A 19705-nucleotide genomic window follows, 5' to 3' on the forward strand; every position below is an offset into this window, starting at 1 on the left:
GGCAAGAAAAAAAGGGAGGAGGTGCTGAATTATACATCAAGAATATATACACTTGTTATGAGTAAGGCTCCATGTTTGTCATGGAAGTCACAGATTCTGTGACTTCTGGAGCTGCCTGAGCAGCTCCGGCAGCCCCTGAGCCATTTGCACTGGCTGCTGCTGGGGCAGACTTGGGGGGCCCCCTACCCCCTAGCAGCAGGAGTTTGTGGGGGGGGGGTGGTCTCAGGGCTGGGGATTGAGATGCGAGACAGTACTTATCTGGGGGGGAGGGCTCCCCGGAAAGGTGACCGCAACTCCCCTTCCAGCTCCATATGCTGCCTCTGCCCTCAGGCATTGTCCCCGCAGCTCCCATTGGCTTCAGTTCCCAGCCAATAGGAGCTGCAGAACGGGGGCTTGGGGCGAAGCATAGGCAGCACTTGGAGCTAGGAGCTGGGGTCACTACTTCCCAGGAGCTGGGTGGGGAACCTGTCCCAGCCCCACCAACCCCCAGCACCTGTGGTGCCCCCCCAGGCCCTGACTCCCCCATGCAAGCACTTGCAGTACGCCCGTAGCCCCCTCCCTAGCACCCAGGGTGACCCCTCCCAGGCTACGCCCCCCCTGGCCAACACCCAGGCTATGCCCCTCGCTCCAGCACCCTCAGAGCTTCCCCAGGTCGCACTATCCCTAGCTCCCACGGTGCCCCCTCAGTACCACAGTGCCCCCCGGACCACCTCCCCCAGCATCTGTGGTGCCCCCAGGGCTGCCCCCCCCCCCAAGCTTTAGTCTGGGGTATATAGTAAAAGTCATGGACAGGTCACGGGCCATGAATTTTTCTTTACTGACCGTGACCTGTCCACGACTTTTACTAAAAATACCCGTGACTAAAATGTAGCCTTAGATATGAGGTCCAGAAGGAGGTGAGAGGCACACTAATTGAAAGTCTCTGGGTAAAGATATAAAAGGGGTAAAAAACAGAGGTGGCATCACTGCAGGGGTCTATTATAGATCACCAAATAAGGAAAAAGGAGGTGGGTGAGTCATTTCTAGAACAAACAGAAACATAAGACCTGGTAGTGCAGGACTTTTACTTTTCCAGCAGATGTCTGGGTAGATATAAGGCAAAACACAAAATTTCCAATACATTTTTTTAGAATTGATTCTGATCAACTGGGAGAACTTGGTTCTGAAAGTGGAAGGCAATTTGGGTGAAAGACAGAATGAAATGATAGATTTCATAATTCTAAGGAAAGAAAGGAGTGAGCAGCAGAATAAGGCCAATAGACTTCCAAAAAATGGACTTCAGCAAACCCAGAGAACTGATGGGTCCCGTGGGAAGAAAATGTAAGGGGAAAAAAGAGCTCAGGAGAGCTGTCAGTTTCTCAAAGAGACAGTATTAAAGGCGCAACAGTTAACTATGTTAAAGTGAAGAAAATATAAGAACACTGTAAGAGGCCGGTGTGGCTCCGTCAAGATTTCTTTCATGACCTGAAAGTCAAAAACGAATCCTGCAAAAATTGGAAACATGGACAGATCACTAAGGATGAGTACAAAAGAATAGCACAAGCATGTAGGAACAAAATCAGAAAGGGTAAGACAAAATAAGTTACATCTAGCAAGGGACATAAAAGGTAATAAGAAAAGGTTTCTTTAAATACATTCGGAGCAAGAGAAAGATGAAGGAAGGTGTTTGCCTTTTAGGGGAAGGAGAGCTAATAATGAATGACCTGAAGAAGGCTGCAGAATTGAATGCCTATTTTACATCATGCTTCACTAAAAAGGGAAATTGTGATGAAATACTGAACATAATTAATATTAACAATAAGAGGGAAAGAATGCAAACCAAAATGGGGAAAACAGGTTAAAGAATATTTAAATAAGTTGGATGTATTCAAGTCAATAACACTTAATGTACTTCAGGAGCTAGTTGAAGCAATCTCTGAACTGTTAGCAATTATCTTTTAGAACTTATGGTGGATGGATGATGTCCCAGAGGAATGGAAAAGGGCAAGCATATTACCAATCTTTAAAAAGAGGAACAAAGAGGATCCAGGGATTTATAAACTAGTCAGCCTAACTTTGATACCTGGGAAGATACTGGAACATATAATTAAACAATCAGTTTGTAAGCACATAGAGGATAATAAAGTTCTAAGTAATAGCCAGCATGGATTTGTCAAGAACAAATCATGTCAAACCACCCTAATTTCCTTCTTTGATTTGTAGAAAGAAGTGGCTAGGCAGTAAGTTGTAGACATGCTATATCTTGACTTTAGAAAGGCTTTTGACATGATCCCATCTGATATTCTCATAAGCACTGTAGGGAAATGTATTTGAGATGAAATTACTATAATATGGGTGAAAAACTGGTTGAAAGATTGTACTCAAAGAGTAGTTATCAACAGTTTGTTGTGAAACTGGGAGGACATATTTAGTGGGGTCCTGCGGGGTCAGTCCTGGGTCCAGTAATAGTCAATACTATCATGGAGTGGAGAGTATGCGTATAACATTTGTAATAACACCAAGCTGGGAGGGGTCGCAAGCCCTGTGGAGACAGGATTAGAATTCAAAATGATCTTGACAAATTGGAGAATTTGAAATCAAGAAGATAAATTTCAGTAAAGACAACTGCCAAGTACTATACTTAGGAGGACAAATCAAATGTACAACTACAAAATGAATAACTGGCTAGACAGAACTGCTGCTAAAAACGACCTGGGGGGTTACCGGGGATCATAAATGTATTATCAGTCAACAGTGCAATGCAGTCATGAAAAGTCTAAAATTGTTCAGGGGTATATTACATGATAGTTGTCCCACTGTACTCGAAACTGGTCAGGCTTCAGCTGGAGTACTGTGTCCAGTTCTGGAAAGCACATTTTGAGAAAGATATGGATAAATTGGAGAGAAGCCAGAGGAGAGCAACAAAAATAATACAAGATTTAGAAAAAGTGGCCTCTGAGAAAAGTTTTTTGAAAAACTGGGCTTGTTGAGAAAAGAAGAGTGAGCAGAGACACAATATGTCTTCACATTTGTTAAGGTCTGTTATGAAAGAGGACTGAGATCAGTTGTTCCCCATGTCTAGTGAAGGTAAGGGCAAGAAGTAATGGGCTTAATCTGCAGTAAGGGAGATGTGTAGGTTAAATAGTAGGAAAAGCGTGCAGGGGGCAGGAACTTGGTCTCCCAAGGTCCCTTCCAGCCCTACATTTCTTTGATTCTGTGATTAGTGTTTGGGTAAGTTTACTCCTTCCCCATTTGTGCTTGCATAAATATCCCTGTGTAAATTACTCCCCTGTTAGCTGCTCCTGTTTGCCTGCTGAGGTGTTTGCTGGGCAACTACTTGCTGGTCAGGGAGTCAGGAACTATGCATTTACTGTGTGATTCTGAGCAAGTCACTTCACCTCTTCCTCAGTTTCTCTATTTGTAAAATGGGGATAATTCCTTCCATACAGAATGTTGAAAATCTACTCACTAGTGTTTAAGTTGCTTTTGTGATTCTTGAATACATGGCTGCTGTGTAAGTGTAAAAGTAGTAATATTACTACATTCCTCAAACTTGTCTCGTATTTGTCTAATCCAGCTTCTAATGCAATCCATATCATCATTATGATGGGAGATTCCAAAGAGAGGTTGCCTCATTGCAAATTGAGCACCACCCGGATCAGTCTCTGCCAAGGTGCTTAAGGTGGTTGGATATATATTCAGTTTATATCTATCACTGGCATTCATATTGTGCCATCAAAGCTTTTGGCACCCATGTGAGCACTGACCAGGTAATAGCATTCGTTAGTACACATGCTTTGGAATTTGTTGGTGTTCCATTCTTATTTATTATATGTCCATGCCAAGAAAGCCAGTGAAACTAAACCATGCTGATGGAGGTGGTTGCTGGTTTCAGCTTTGAATATCCTTGTTTCTGGTCTTGTTCTGCCACTTTATATGGAGCAGCTGATGGAAACAACAAGAATCGTAAATGTCAGTATGGTTTTCTTCAGCCTTCCTCAGTACCTGCCTTTCACTTCCATGAAACAGAGTTGTAATCCCACTCTAGTGAGCTATTTGCAGTTCATATCTAGTGATTCTTATATTTTATTCAAAGAGAATTTCCCTTACAGGGAATAAATATAAAATAGCAGGTTGTTTAGAGGTAGAAAACATAAGGCTTCAGGAAAGTAAAAAGTTGTATGCAGTCAAACATGACAGCTCTGACAATTGTCTTGTGCTGAGTCCAGGTTATCTGACTTAACTTAAATCCTTAGGATATCTGAGTTTTTCTGAGGGCTTGGTACTTATCAATAATACCCATGATGAAAATTTGAAAAATATATTTTATGTATATGTTGTATTGTTCCTTGTTATAAATTTTGTCTAAGAGCTTGAGTACTAAAATTTAGTGGTTCACTAATCTCAAGTAACCCACTAAGGATACTAGAAGTGTTTTTCCATTTGTTAATGTGTGTACTGCACTCTGAAGATGTCAGGTGGTATGTAAGTACTAAACATTTGGTTAAGACTTGAAATTACTAATGACTATCATCATTCATAACTGAGTGAGACTCTGTCAATGTGATATCAATATTAGTTAAGAAAATATGCAGCTTGCAGAAATAAGACACTTCAAACTCTTGTGCTAATTTTATGTAGGAGCATTAACTGCCTCCTGGTACTCCCCAGCTCCACTAGGAGCAGACTTCACAGGTCATGGAACATTTTATTTTGGAACAGAACAATGGGTTTGACAATTTGTCTGCCCTACTCATTTAATCAAATATAGATTTTTCTCTGTATTGCTCTCCACTGCTTTTATTTTTTCTCAAAATGTAAAACCACCTATGCAGTAGTAGACACATGATGATTTAGATATTATTCCAACCAATTTAGCATTTATCTGTCCAAGAACCTTTCCTATTGCTTCTGTGGTTGTGTTCTCATTTTTCTCTGTGTGCAAGTTTTTTCTGTAACAATCAAGGATGTTTGCATGGCATAGAGATCTATTAAGTATATCCACTAAATGTTCATAGTGCGTGTATCATTGTGCTCTCTGTATTAATAGCCATCTCAATTTGATATTTATGAATGAGGTCCTAGCAATTTAAAAATATTGTTTTCAATTCCAATGATGACTTAAAGGAACATCTTAAATTTGCTATCTTAAAACAATTTAGCTTTGGAATCCTCCTCCCATAACCAGTCTGCCTATAACTTAAAATTTGAATCCAAATTTATCTTTAATAGATAAATGTCATGTGGCTGATGATTTGAGGACATCAGCCTCGGAGTATGCATGTGCTGATAGGTGGAGCATGGCCCATCGGAAGTGCTCCAAGCCTGAGCTGCTGTCAGCAATAGGCATTCCCCAGGAGGACAAAAGATGCCACTGCTATAGAACCAATGCCTAAAGAGTGGGTGTGGAATCTTCCCTAATAGCTTGTGTGGTGTCCTCACGATTTAGGGCGTGGCTACACTTACATTTTATAGTGTTCTAACTTGCTGGCTCAGGGGTGTGAAAAATCACCCCCCTGAGCGCAGCAAGTCAGAGCGCTTTAAAGCGCTAGTGTAAACAGGCTCCAAGCGCTGGGAGCCAATCCCCTCGTGGAGGTGGATTACCAGGAGCGCTGGGAGACCTCTCTCCCAGCACTCACACATGACCACACTCGCACTTCAAAGCGCTGCCACGGGAGCGCTCCCACAATAGCACTTTGAAGTTTCCAGTGTAGCCATGCCCTTATTGTCGGACACAACAGAGTCAGTGGGAGAAAGTGCATATGACATTCAGAACAGTTCATGTCAAAGTGCTGGTGCATATGAATAGAAAGATTTTTGTTGATACACCTTGATTCTTTTCAGTGTTGTTGTTTACCTCACCTACCTTGTCTCTGACATCTTGGTTCTCTCAGTCTGCATCAAAATTAGCATTTAAAAACAAGTTGTAAATATGGAGAATTACAAATTCAATTTGAAAACAAGCTTCACTTTGAGGCTTCAATGGTGATATTAGTAGCATAGACAAGATAAAAAAAAAGAAAAATACAATTTTCAAAGTTGATAACTTCCTTTAAAGGGCTCACTTTTGTGAGGTGCAGAGCACTATCATAGAATATCAGGGTTGGAAAGGACATCTAGTCCAGCCCCCTGCTCAAAGCAGGACCAATCCCCAATTTTTGCCCCAGATCCCTAAATGCCCCCCTCAAGGATTAAACTCACAACCCTGGGTTTAGCAGGCCAATGCTCAAACCTCTGAGCTATCCCTCCCCCCTTAGCAAGCTTTAACTTCACAGGCACTAAGCAGCTTGCAGGACTGAGCCCTAACTGATCGCCTGACCTGCTTCATTGTTTTTTGAAGATTTACATCCTGTAGCAATCCTAAGAATTGAAGCATAAATATTAGTTTATAAAAGCGGTATCTAGATGAAACACATGATGTGGAGTCTGTGGAAGTTGCCTGGATGTGTTGTGATTCTGAATTTCCAGTTTACCCGGTGTAGGAAGAAAAGCTTTATAGCTCTGTGCACACATAGTACAAGCTAGAACTGTCATGAGCAGCTTAAATGTTCAGTACATTTTGTGTCTTGATTAAAGACTTCTCACTGTTAAAACATGCTGGTAAAGAAGAACAGTAGTGGCAGAAGGCTAGCATAACATAAATATCCATAATTTGAACAAATCCAACACCTTGAATACTAATAGTGGGCCATCTCTCTTAGGGCTGGTCTCCACTATAGGGAGATTGACGCTGCTGCAGTCAATTGCAGCAGGGATTGATTTAGTGGGTCGAGTGAAGACCCGCTAAATCGATAGCAGAGTGCTTTCTGGTTGACCCTGGAACTCCAGCTGTCTGAGAAGAGCAAGGGAAGTCGACCGGAGAGCGTCTCCCGGCGACTCACCCCAGTGTCTTCATGGCGCTAAGTTGACCTAAGCTACGTCAACTCCAGCTATGTGAATAATGTAGCTGGAGCAGAGTAACAGGTCGATTTACCCCCAAAGTGAAGACGAGCCCTTAGAAACTAGGATTTCAAGACTTACTTGCACCCCTAGAGGCAGGGCAGCTCCAGGCACCAGCGTTCCAAGTAGGTGCGTGGGGCGGCAATCTGCAAGGGGCGGCAGTCCGTGTGCCGTTAGGGCGTTTCCACGGTGGCGGCAGTTCAGCGGCAGCTTCTATCTTCAGCCGCCCGCGGCAGTGGCAATTCGGCGGCAGCTCCTATCTCTTCAGCCACTTGTGGTGGCGGCAATTCGGCATGCTGCTTGGGGCAGCAAAAACGGTAGAGCCGGCCCTGCCTAGAGGGGTGCAACTCTGATAGTATACTTTCCTGACAAAAGTTAGGTCTGGATTCCACGAGGTGCTTGGACACATACCTAACTTTAAGCATGTGAGTAGTCCCATTAGCTTCAATAGGACTACTCTTGTTTAAGTTTACGCATGTGCTTAACGCCCCGGATCAGTAAGCTATTTAAGTAAAAAGTGACCCTTTTACCTTTACATCCTCTAACTCTGAGAAACTAGATGACTCCCTTCCTCCTCTGTTCATCACCACCAAGGGTGTCCCCATACATAATTAATCTCACAAATGTTTCTTCTCTCTTAGCCTTCCTCTGAGTCAGAATCGTTCAGATATCATTGTTCGAGAGCTCTCGTTCGGCCACTTAGAACTAAATGTCTGCCCTTATCTCTGCCTCAGAAACCCAGCTCCTCTTCCTCATTCTCTGAAGAACAAACTACTAAACATAAAAATAAGTTAACAAAATATAAGTTGGATGCAGTCCTCCAAGGAGATAATTTCACATTGTGCTAAGCTTGTGGTTCCACAAAAAATATCCGCATCAGAGGATAGGAAGAGCTCATACTTATCCAAATGTTCCATCTTGGGATGGGTGCATCCATAGCAGCTACCACAGTGGTATGACTTACACCACTTTGGACATGGAGGACCCCTTGACTCAATTGTCCCAATTAAACATGATCATTTTAAAATATTGGAAAGAAGGCAGCCAACTCAGAATCACTAGATTATGTAGTACATTTGGAATGTCTCAAAGGAAAGCCTATTAATATTAACAAAAGGATCCAAGGAAGATTCCAGAGGGAATGGGTAGTGATGAAAAACAGTAGCAAAGGGTTTAATAAAGAGCACTATGTAGCAACCTCTGCTGAAACAGAGAAATCCAGGTAGTGTACCAAGTGTGTGAAATACAGTAGAAATTTGTAAAGAGCCTTGCTTAAAACACTAGGGGGAAAGGTTGAGAAGCCAGGAGATTTTTCTCTCTGTGCCACCATTAATATGGTGTTGACTTCAAATGATTTACCTGCAGCACTTTTATAGGCAGTATATGTGGAAACTGGCAAATCATGAAGGGCTACTTGCCTGATAAATAAGGAGAGCACAATGTCATTGTGTAACCTTCTTAGTTTTTGAGCAGTAACTGATGCTACGTATGTTCATCATTTAACCAAATAGGCCCAATGCCCCACTATATTTTCAAATTAAATCTTTAACAAAAGGACATTTCCCAGTACATCTGGATGCTGAAGAATGCTGAGGACAACAAACAGAAACATAATAAAAGATTAGGCTTTTTTCTTAAACATTCTGACTTTTGGAATTAGCAGTTATTTTCAAAAAGAAAAGGAGTACTTGTGGCACCTTAGAGACTAACCAATTTATTTGAGCGTAAGCTTTCGTGAGCTACAGCTTACTTCATCGGATGCATACTGTGGAAAGTGTAGAAGATCTTTTTATACACACAAAGCATGAAAAAATACCTCCTCCCACCCCACTCTCCTGCTGGTAATAGCTTATCTAAAGTGATCACTCTCCTTACAATGTGTATGATAATCAAGGTGGGCCATTTCCAGCACAAATCCAGGGTTTAACAAGATGGTCTGAGGAGGAGGCGGGTAGGAAAAAACAAGGGGAAATAGGTTACCTTGCATAATGACTTAGCCACTGCCAGTCTCTATTCAAGCCTAAGTTAATTGTATCCAATTTGCAAATGAATTCCAATTCAACAGTTTCTCGCTGGAGTCTGGATTTGAAGCTTTTTTGTTGTAATATAGCAACTTTCATGTCTGTAATCGCGTGACCAGAGAGATTGAAGTGTTCTCTGACTGGTTTATGAATGTTATAATTCTTGACATCTGATTTGTGTCCATTTATTCTTTTACGTAGAGACTGTCCAGTTTGACCAATGTACATGGCAGAAGGGCATTGCTGGCACATGATGGCATATATCACTTTGGTGGATGTGCAGGTGAACGAGCCGCTGATAGTGTGGCTGATGTTATTAGGCCCTGTGATGGTGTCCCCTGAATAGATATGTGGGCACAGTTGGCAACGGGCTTTGTTGCAAGGATAGGTTCCTGGGTTAGTGGTTCTGTTGTGTGGTATGTGGTTGCTGGTGAATATTTGCTTCAGGTTGGGGGGCTGTCTGTAGGCAAGGACTGGCCTGTCTCCCAAGATTTGTGAGAGTGTTGGGTAATCCTTCAGGATAGGTTGTAGATCCTTAATAACACGTTGGAGGGGTTTTAGTTGGGCAGTTAAATATTGAGAGTCTTTCCCCATCATCTTTTGAGTATAATTAAGAGTATGCTTTTCAGCCTACTGTTTGAGAAAAGAATATGATTAGCCTGTTGTTAACAATCACATCTATAACTGAAGACATGGTATTTAAATCCATTTAGTGTAAATTTTGATACAAAAATGGCCCTTCAAGTTTTTCATTACCAGCAATGTTGAATATAATAAAATATTTGATCTCTAAATTTGCCTAACTTATCCTCGAGGATTGATGGATCATAACATCTAATGTATGTCTGTGGTTTTTTTATTTAAAACAAACTGGGGTGATATTGTAGAGGGTTTTTTGACCAGAGATCAGTTGGTGCTGAGGGTGTAGGAGCAGAACACTTACTGAGGGCTTTTGACTCATATGAAGGAGGAGGAAGCTCTTTTAGACTTTGTGAAAGCTTTCCAACCTGCCTCTAGGAATTATCATCCAAATCAGAAAAGGAATCCACAACCATAAATATAAATGTCAAATTTTCAACTCCTCCAGATATGTCTTTAATTGAAATGAGGTGGTGTTTGAGGAATAAAAGGGTAGAAATCTAGGATGTAGGGCCTCATTATATGCCAGGTCTTTTTCTTCCCCAGATGCAATAGAATATTTTATTTGTTCACCTTTAGGCATAGGAGCAGAGGGCACACACATCACTTTTGACAATAAGCTTTTATTTGTGGTAGAGTTGTGGATATGTTTTAAATAGCCATTTGGATTCCAAATATCCCAAACTGTTATAATCATATCAATCTCTTTAACAGAAAATTTTGATCTATTACTTTTATTTCTGTACAGTTTTATATATAATGCAGGCTAATAAGAAATATAGAAGTTCAGAATTTTGAAGAATTATATTCAACATAGCTAAAAAGGACTGATGGGAAACTTAAGAATCTCTGCACAGATCTGTTTCCAGGAATAATGTATAAGCAGGAACAGATTCTTTAAAAATTAGCCCTGCACTTTATAAAGAGGATGAAAAACAAATGTAATGTTGAATACCTTACACAGCTAAGTAGGCAAATACATTTCTTTTAAAAGCACATAGATACTCTTCATAGAACAATATTTAAGAAAACAACCACCCACCAAATAAGTAATACTAAATGGATACATACTGTAAACCAAGGCATATGTCAAAGAGGAGCAGAGGATATGTACCTCTCTAATAAATATTGTAATACTGGACAAAAGTATTACAGTAAGCCAGTTGTACAGTCCCCCTGAATAAGTCTAATATGGCATGAACTGCACAAATCACAATGTTCTTACTTATCAAATTTCCATACATAAGTGTCTGGCATTCGGTATGTTTGGCTCCATCATTTATACTATGTATAGCAATCTCCATGTGAAAGGAAAACTAAAATTCCTGTGCCAAATGAAGAGCCATGACCATTAACTGTGGCTTAAAGTTTCCAACTTTCAGAAAGATCTGGAGTCATTATGGATGCTAGATAAATGTATGCATCAACTTCATTTCCTTCAATTGATGAGGCATCTATTGTCATTAGATTACTCTATGGATTTGGTACATAAGAAACCTATCTACTTTGTCAATATATAAAAGTAATTTGTAAATATCTCTTCCATCCTCCACACAAAAGCTAGCAAGGTAAACTATGTTTTCCTCCTGGGATATGGATCTGTGATGACTGGTAACATATACTGAGGGAATTTCATTTTCATAGAGCATAACGCTCAGTGTTCAAAACTATCCTTGGTGAAGAAGCAGGGCTGGAAAATAAAGTAAGAGGCTGTGTTGTATCTAAATGTTGACTTACATAAAGTGTTCCCCTTTTTTTAAGCTTGAATGTTATTCAAATCCACTAGAGTAAATGGTATAATATGGCCAAAAGACAGCAGATTTTCTACTTTTGGCTGCGGATCAGGAGCGACATGGCTCAATATGTGCAAATCAGGAGATTTATCAGAGCCAAGGCATTCTTACTTGATAAGCGATTTGATCCAAGACCTGTTGAAGTATTCTATTTATTTGTCCAAAACCAGTTGAAGTAAATGGAAAAAGTTGACTTCAGTGGGCTTTGGATCAGATCTTTACTTAGAATAATAGAAATGCTGCAAATCAGATGTGCCCACACATTAGGACAGCTTTGCATCACTGTGTTAGCCACAAGGGATCCTTTAGGTAGCTCAGAGCTGCTGGAGCAGATCCTGTGCCATCTCCCTCTCCTGTGGCTGGTACATAGGATACAGTATTAGTCAATTACAATAGAGAGCTTAGAAACAAAGTTTACTGTCCTCAACAAATTATTTTAATAATTTAGAGATGGATTCTGATACCCTTACTCAAACTGAGTAGCACCTGACTCTCCAACTGTATCATAGAGTAAGGTGCTATTCAACATGAGTAGGAATACCTGAGTCTAGCTCACAGCATTTTAAAGCTGCTTCAATCCCTTAGTATATATTACCTCTCTATTTATTTATTTAATGTTGAGAGCCAAGTACTATTTCCCCTCCCACACATGAAGGAAAAAAAGAGTCTTCAGAAAGATTGAAGTAAGTGAATATTAAATACAGAGTGCCAGCATAGGTTTTACAATTCCTGTTAAAACTAGTCCCAATTAACACCTGTGGCCCCAGTTAAATACAAAATGTAACTATTAATATTATGTCATACAGCTTACAGTTAGACATTATTCCTGTGTGAAATTTCAGGATGTCATGGTGAGCAAAATGTCTTCAGCTTTCTTTTAAAGTAAAATTGATTTTTTGAAATTGAAAACACAAAATATCCAAGATCAAACCCAGTTGGTCTTCTTTAAGCCAATTTTTAAAATATTCTTGTATGTCTAGCTAGTCCATATTGTGCAATTTTCAGCTTCTGAGACATGAAGTATTACTATGAAAAGGAAATGAAGAATTTCCTTAATAGATGCAGTTATCTGACTATTTTTGGTCCAGGCACTTTCCATAAACAAGATTGGTGTCCCCTCAGTTATATTTCTCATGGAAACTATACCACACATTTATTCTGTAATTGTGAAAGAATGCTTTTATGTTATTACATGCTTGTGATTCACAACAAGGCTCCGTGAAGTTTCTTTTGAAATAAATAATTGTTGTATGATGGCAGTAGTAGAATCTTGCCCTAGGCATTGCTGAAGCTGGCAGTGCTTGCGTAAAGAGGTCTTGACTCCCAGATGGGTGCCTAGGCAGAGTTAGTTGACCTACTTTTGCTCTGACCTTGATTTGCTCAGTGAGGTGTTCCTGTACTCGTGATCAGCTTTGCTGTATGATTAAGCCAATCACGTGACAACTGGCACTTAAAAGGAAAACAAAACAAAACACAGATGAACAATTAGGATTTGTTTTTTAGTGTCTGATTTGCCTCTCTTGAATTTCAGTGCAGCTAATAGGAATGAAGATAAAATACAAGAAAAATAATGAAGTGTTCAGATATAAAGGGAGAGACTGCAGAGAGAAGATGCATGATGTGGGGCAGTGACACCATGCTTTGGTTCTTTTCTACAAGGAAGTTTAATCAGGAAGTGGCCTATATGGCATTCTTTCAAGTAGGTCCTTGAAGTATCTTGGCAACAAGCTCAGGGTCATAATTGGAAGAATTTGACTGTGTTTATGTCTGTGGGTGTTTATAGTGTGTTACAGTAGTGTAGTGTTGCATTATTTATGGAATTTTTTGTACAGTTGAGCAATTACCAGCTGGAAGCTGAAAAAAGTTACAAAATCTACCTTTTAACCAAATTTTTAAAAAAGCATTGTAATTAGTAACTATTACAAGGCAGTTGAGAATTTATTACGGGAGATGCTGGTAATGCACTGATTGTGGGGTTGACAGTGTTTCCATTTTAAACCTCATTTCAAGGGATTTATAACATGGCTGTTTAAATGGACATGAGACTGAAATGTAAGATTCTGGTTTTCAGGACTGATGTGAGCATTGTGGGAGGGATTGTTATACATTTTGTTATAAGTCCATATAGTAAGGTTTTTTTTGGGGGGGGGGGTTGTTTTGTTTTTCATTTAATTACCCAGATCCTTTAAAATAGTTTGCTTTTAGGAACATTTTTAATCCTTCAGGTAGATGCTTTTGCATTTTATAGATTTACAAATATTTTAGTAGCAGCAGAATTAAATGAACATTTAATTGCTAGACTGATTATTTATTATCATTGAGATGTATAGACGTATTTTGAAATGAACTTCAGAATGTAGCTTTTTGTGTGAAAACTTACTCATGCAAAATAAAAACATGCTGTTCCTAAAGCAATCTTTTGTTCCTAAGTACTGCTGAAGTCTTTTAAATTGGTTTATTTTAGATGCCATATGTGATGCTCAGAGTTTATCTCAGGTTGGAGGATTGTGCCATGGATGCACAGTACTCAAGCAGCATAGTGACCATCTGGATGAGATGGTACTTCTAGCATTAGATGCTTAGCTGTGTTACCGAGAGAAGAGAAGCAAAGTAAGACATGGGGGAGGGGAGAGTGATGAAGAGGCAGAGGTGAAGAGACTAATTCAGTGGTTTTCAAACTGTGGGTCACGACCCAGAGCTGGGTAGTGGAATGGAAGGGACTGGGTTGCGGCGGCTCTGGTCAGCATCACTGACGGGGCCATTAAAAGTCCCGTTAGTGGTGCTGCCTGGCTAAGGCAAGCAAGTCCCTACCTGTTCCGACACTACGCTGCGCCCCGGAAGCAGCCAACAGCAGGTCCAGCTCCTGGGCCGGGGGCACAGGGCTCCACGCGCTGCCCCCGCTCAAACACAGACTCCGCACTCCCATTGGCCTGGGATCAACTCGCCCCTCCAGGGCTCAGACACATACATCGCCCACTGAACCCCTAAAATATGCCCTGCAAATCAAATCTCTTTTTTTTTCATAAGATCTCTGACTTACATTTGCTGAATTCCAATTCTCACCAGTACTTTTTCATTCATTACACGATATTTTCAAAATACTTCTATAACAGCATATTACTTTATTACTGCTTGTTTGAATATCTGTGTTTTACAGCCATCATTTAACACAGACCCAATGCATGTTTTTAAGAGTTGGAATTTAATCTTCAGATTTATGTCCCTTCTCATCAGATGTTAATATGCTCTTGCTATTCTGGTGCTGACTTCCGCATCTGATCTTTCACCTTCTGTGATGATGCTTCCTTAAGTAGCAATAAATTCTCATTTGCTGTCCAGCTGGGTTGTATCAGCATTCAGATATGCTTAAATCTGGTAAATGAGCAGTGCACAAAGTTTTGCCGTAAGACATCATATCCAAAACCTCATTTACATGAGTCCGTACAGCCACAAGGTGTAGAACCAATAAATGTTACAGCAAGGGCAAAAATCTCACTTTGACTAACAGGGCCAACCAGAGCATGGCCTCACTATATGATTATTAAAACTCCTGATATTAATATTTCTAATTTTGAGATAAAGCTGCAGAACATGATGCTGAAGCCCACCAGAGTCAGTCAATGCAAGGTTTCATGTTGCTGTTCAGACTTGTACTGCCCACAGAACTATACGAACCTAACCTTCATTTATGTATAAACAAGCCTTCTACGTTTTAATCATGCCAGAATAATTAAAGAAGCGAATAATGATCCAGAAGAAGTTTGCTTCTTTCAGTCTTTCCTAGAGACAAGTTAATAAACTGTCAGGACTGCTTGAAAGCAATAGTTTTGTGTAATGATGGTAAAAGATTGTGCTATAGGGAAAACCTCCTCCTCCCTGTATGAATGTTTTGTCATCATTTTTCTCATAACTTTATTCTGCTAAAAGCGTTCAGTCCTTCATGATGGAGTATGGTGCATCTCACAATTTTCCTACTTTTTTAATTTTCTTCCATCAATCTGCCATACTGCCAGTTCAGTTTCTGTAATTTTTTCTCCTTTGTTATATAGCATTTGGCATTGTTACTGGATTATAAAAGTTCTGTTTGCCTGGGACGAAAATATGCTATTAAGGTTTGACTGTCCATAGTATGTAACTCTGGAACAGTTTGAGTTGTCAGTGGATGCTTTTTCTCTAGAAGTGAGGAGAAATTATGTTAATGTGCTATATGCCTAGTCTTAATTTTGAGGGCAGAGTTAGAGTTGTTTTGGTGCAAGTAGTTTTAAAAAGTTTAGGATGTTTGATAACTGACACAACTTAATTTATAAAGTTCGAGAATCTTACTGTTTTATCTGATGGGGAAGAGGAAGTTTAATCCCAGATGCTGCAGTCATAGGGGCCTTGTGGCTGGATCAGAGCCTTATTTTGTAGACCACTCCCTAACCAGAACTCAGTATTTCTTTTCAGTATGGTTGTAATTTCTGTTTATCATGCCACTTTATTATAGTCTTTGCCTTTTTTAAAACATGTCATGTAATTAAGAATATTATTACAAGATTTTAGCATATGAAGATCAAAATATATCCCTGCCTTCTTTGTTTGAGATTAAGGGCCAATCAGCCTTTCTGTACAGGGTGAGGGTGGAAGGAGGGGCAGCCAGGAATTGGAGGTCTCAATTCATCATTGCTCCTTGTGTAGTCATTTACATGAGTGAACAGTTAGTGCAAAGTGCTACCATTCTGATTTGGCAGTGTGTTACGCTCACTTTTCATTGGTGTAATAATTGCACCAGGTACAAGGTCCAAAGAATTTCCTGTTAGTCATGCCATCAGGATGGTGCAGGACTTGTCCCCAGTCAGCCTAGAGCAAGCATGGAGCATAGCTCTCCTAACCAGTAGCTATCCCAAAAGATGCCAAGGAAATTCCTATGGATGTTTGGAGGGCTCTGTGCTCCTGACCCAAGCTTCCTCATCGCCTAACTAAGCATGACTCTGATAGAAGCCTTGCTCCCATTTATTCCCTGTCTCTGCTCGGACCAACAGTTCCTTTCCTCTATATCCAGTTGTTTGACAGCACAGAGCAGGTTTCCATTTAGAAATAACATGGTCAAATTCAGTATTTTATGTGGAGAAATTTCAAAGAGCTAATCATGTTTTCCTAGTATTAAAAAAAATAGTTGGTTTCCCCCTATTTCTGTGTTAAAGATACAAATAAACAAACGGGAATACAGTGACACTAAGTAGATACAAAGTGCTCTCAAATGCACAACATAAAACTGATGTCTTTTCACTTATAGTGATCTCAGATGTTCTTAGAACGCTAAGCAAATTTCTGCCAAAAAATTGGAAGAAATGTGTTTTAAGTTGATATATCCATTTGAAACCCATTTCCTTGGCTTTATTTTTGATTACTTATCTCCTTTAACTGTGCTCCTGCTTCTAATTAAACCACTAATATTACTGTATGTATTCAAAGATTGTAAGCTGCTTCAGGCAAGGACATTACTTGTTGTGAGGTGCCAGGTACACCTGTTGTGCTATATAGTTAACAGAAGTTTTGTGAAAAGAAAAAGAGTACTAGTGGCACCTTAGAGACTAACTAAGGTGCCACTAGTACTCCTTTTCTTTTTGTGAATACAGACTAACACGGCTGCTACTCTGAAACCAGAAGTTTTGTGGTTGATCACGGAGAATTAAAATTTAGCTGTCTTAGACAGCAGTTTTTTGTTTTGTTTTTGTTTTTTATTTCTAACTAACTAACACCTCCCAGGACATCTTTGTCAAACTTAATTTTAAAAGGGGTTGGCTGGACAAAGCAGACATATTTTAAAAGAGATATGGCTCTTTTGTTTTCTTCACATTCAGGTTTTTGAAATAGCTTGACTAACAAACAGCAGAGCATGAAAGAAGTTTTAAGGTGATTGCTGAGGCAGAATCAGCTAGCAGATTGAGTGCAGACCTTTTCTTCTAGGTTGGAGCTAGGCTTCCAGAAAGCAAGTTTTAAAGTAAGAACTGTCCATTGTTATTTAGTTGCTGCTGATATATAGTTACTTTGGATGTCTAATATTTTATTACATACATTCTGGCAGTGTTCCTTGCGAATTATAATTAAGTGGGTTATTTGGTCTATAGTACTCTAAAACATTATTAAGGCTAATTGATTTCTTTTGCACCTCTGCTCAGTCTTTTTAAGCCATCTCAGAGTTTTTTGTTTGTTTTGTTGGTTCTCTTTCCACTCCAGTTTTTTACTACCTTACACCTTTATGTTTTCCTTAGTTCCCTCTCTAGTACTTTTTATCCAATTCACCCATCCTCCGCCACATCTTCTGCCTTGTTTCTTTTTCCCTTATATGGCTGTTACGATGCTTTGATCTGTTTTTTAAGCCTTTTAACACAAAAGGGGCTCAGCAGAAAAGAGAATACTGCCTCAGCTGTATTACCTTTTCAGCAGACCCTGCTGGTGTACAGCCAGTGTGAGGAATTTGGATAGCATGTCTGTTCGTCTATCCTCCCCACTGGCTATTCCATCCAGAGGTGGGTGCTAATGCCTTTCCCACAGGGATCTGAATACCACTTCTAGGTATTCCACACTTATTGCTTATGTGTTTGTGCTTAACAGATTGCAGTTAACAATGTAGTGTAAGACAGCATTTTAAGAAATTGATTATGTTATGTTACTTAGCCTGGCACATCCTGGCAGCTGTATGAAACATTGCTTGACTTTAAGTCACACAACTTTTAGAGAAAACTGTCTTAGTTATATACTATTAAGTATTTGTCATACGTGTTGTTGAACACTGTTAACTAAAAGAAATTTAATTTCTCTTCAAAATTTCGTAAGTGTGCTGGTTTTATAGTGAACATAAATTATGTAAATTCATCTCTAGCAAATTCTCTTAGCTTCGGTTTTTTGGGGGGTTGCTTTGTTTAAAACAAAATTTGTAGTTTTTTTCTTTTTAAATATAATGCAAAAGTAAGGGACCCACATGCTTCTTTTTTTGGTAATTCCAGACGATCCAATGGCTGACCAAAGGATGGACATCTCTTCTACAATTAGTGATTTTATGTCACCAGGACCCACCAACCTAATCTCCAGTTCCCTTAGCACTTCAGGAATGGATTGCAATAGGAAAAGGAAAGGAAGTTCTACTGATTATCAGTAAGTATGATTTCTATTAATTTTAACTCAGTTGAGAGGAATACTTATCTTTTCTACCCTATTGCAGTTTTGCTATGAAGATGTAATGTGTTTTGGCATAGTTTCTTGAACACATTTGATAACCTGTGTTTATATGAATATTGGAACTTCTGTAAATAAAAGCTTTATCCCAACAGAAAGGGGAAATTCCTGGCTTTATAATAAAATAAAATTTCCATTTCTAGTGCTCATGTGTTGAGGGAGATCAGAACTTGAACCTGTAACTTTTCCAAAGTAGAATATTGTCCTTCCTGGACCACAAACCAATGTAATTTTAATGGCAACATTTGCAGAGCAATTCTATATATTGGGGTGAAGTTCTTAGGAAAAGGCAAACATTTTTCTAGTAGTTTGTTTTATTTTTTCATTTGAAAACTGCTCAGAGATTTGGAATGTTAGAAGTCATGCTGATGCAAATGGATTGGGCAAAGTGGTTGACTGGTTATCAAATGACTCAGTACTTTGACATGACCATCAGCACTGCATGTTTGGGATGTTTATGCCTGGAGGGTATATGTATATGTTATACATAGAAATATTAACACATTTGCTTTCTTTTAAGTTTTGGCTTTAGAAATACTCACTCTTTTTCTTTCTAGCCTTGTTTAAAGCAAGGTATGTCAAACAGCAATATTACATATAGACTTTTTTTTAGATAAGTTTTAGCAGTTTCTAAACTGTGTTTTTTCTCTCCATCTGGGGCCTCTACAGTTGGATTCATGGTACTAAGTATATCTGGCTTTACAGGCAGAAAAACATGAGAAATAGTATTTAAACTTCGTAATGTTACAAATCTTAAGTAAGGTCATACAGTAAATCAATGTCAGAACTGAGAGTAGACCTCAGATGTCCTGTTGCCTGGTTCTTTGCCCTGACCAGCGTTCTGTGATTTGCTCTAATGCCCAGGTAAAACAAGGCTGAGCCAAGCAGTTGATCTAGTAGGAATTTGATCAGGACCCAACTCTTTGTTTTTAATGAAAGATTCTATTATGTTCCTTTTTTTACTGTCAATATTGTAGGGATACTTACAGTAGATATATGAAGCTGGGAAATGAATGCAGATAATTTAGACCATAAGGATTTAGTATGCCTAACTAGTAGGAGGAAATGGAAAGTAGGACATTTTTAGGAAAGAGAAGATTTTAGTCATTTCTGATG

The 19705-nt window shown here is 39.5% G+C and overlaps 1 protein-coding gene across 13 annotated transcripts in view; it reads left to right on the forward strand.

The window, feature by feature from the left end:
• Positions 1-19705, forward strand: part of BMAL1 (basic helix-loop-helix ARNT like 1) — an 85027-nt gene that overhangs the window by 19903 nt on the left and 45419 nt on the right. For 10 of the 13 annotated variants that reach the window (XR_012159356.1, XM_073347644.1, XM_073347642.1 and 7 more), the window contains one exon: positions 18361-18508. Coding sequence is in view for 12 of the 13 variants with exons in the window: in XM_073347644.1 (XP_073203745.1) it covers positions 18369-18508 (140 nt within the window). In the remaining variant the exon portion in view is untranslated. Of the gene's footprint in view, positions 1-3726; positions 3750-9201; positions 9223-16996; positions 17355-18360; positions 18509-19705 lie in introns of those variants that run through there. The other 3 variants (XM_073347647.1, XM_073347648.1, XM_073347646.1) reach the window with 3 other exon arrangements.

Source organism: Lepidochelys kempii, chromosome 6 (assembly GCF_965140265.1).
Source record: "Lepidochelys kempii isolate rLepKem1 chromosome 6, rLepKem1.hap2, whole genome shotgun sequence".
In the NCBI taxonomy this organism is placed as follows: domain Eukaryota; kingdom Metazoa; phylum Chordata; order Testudines; family Cheloniidae; genus Lepidochelys; species Lepidochelys kempii.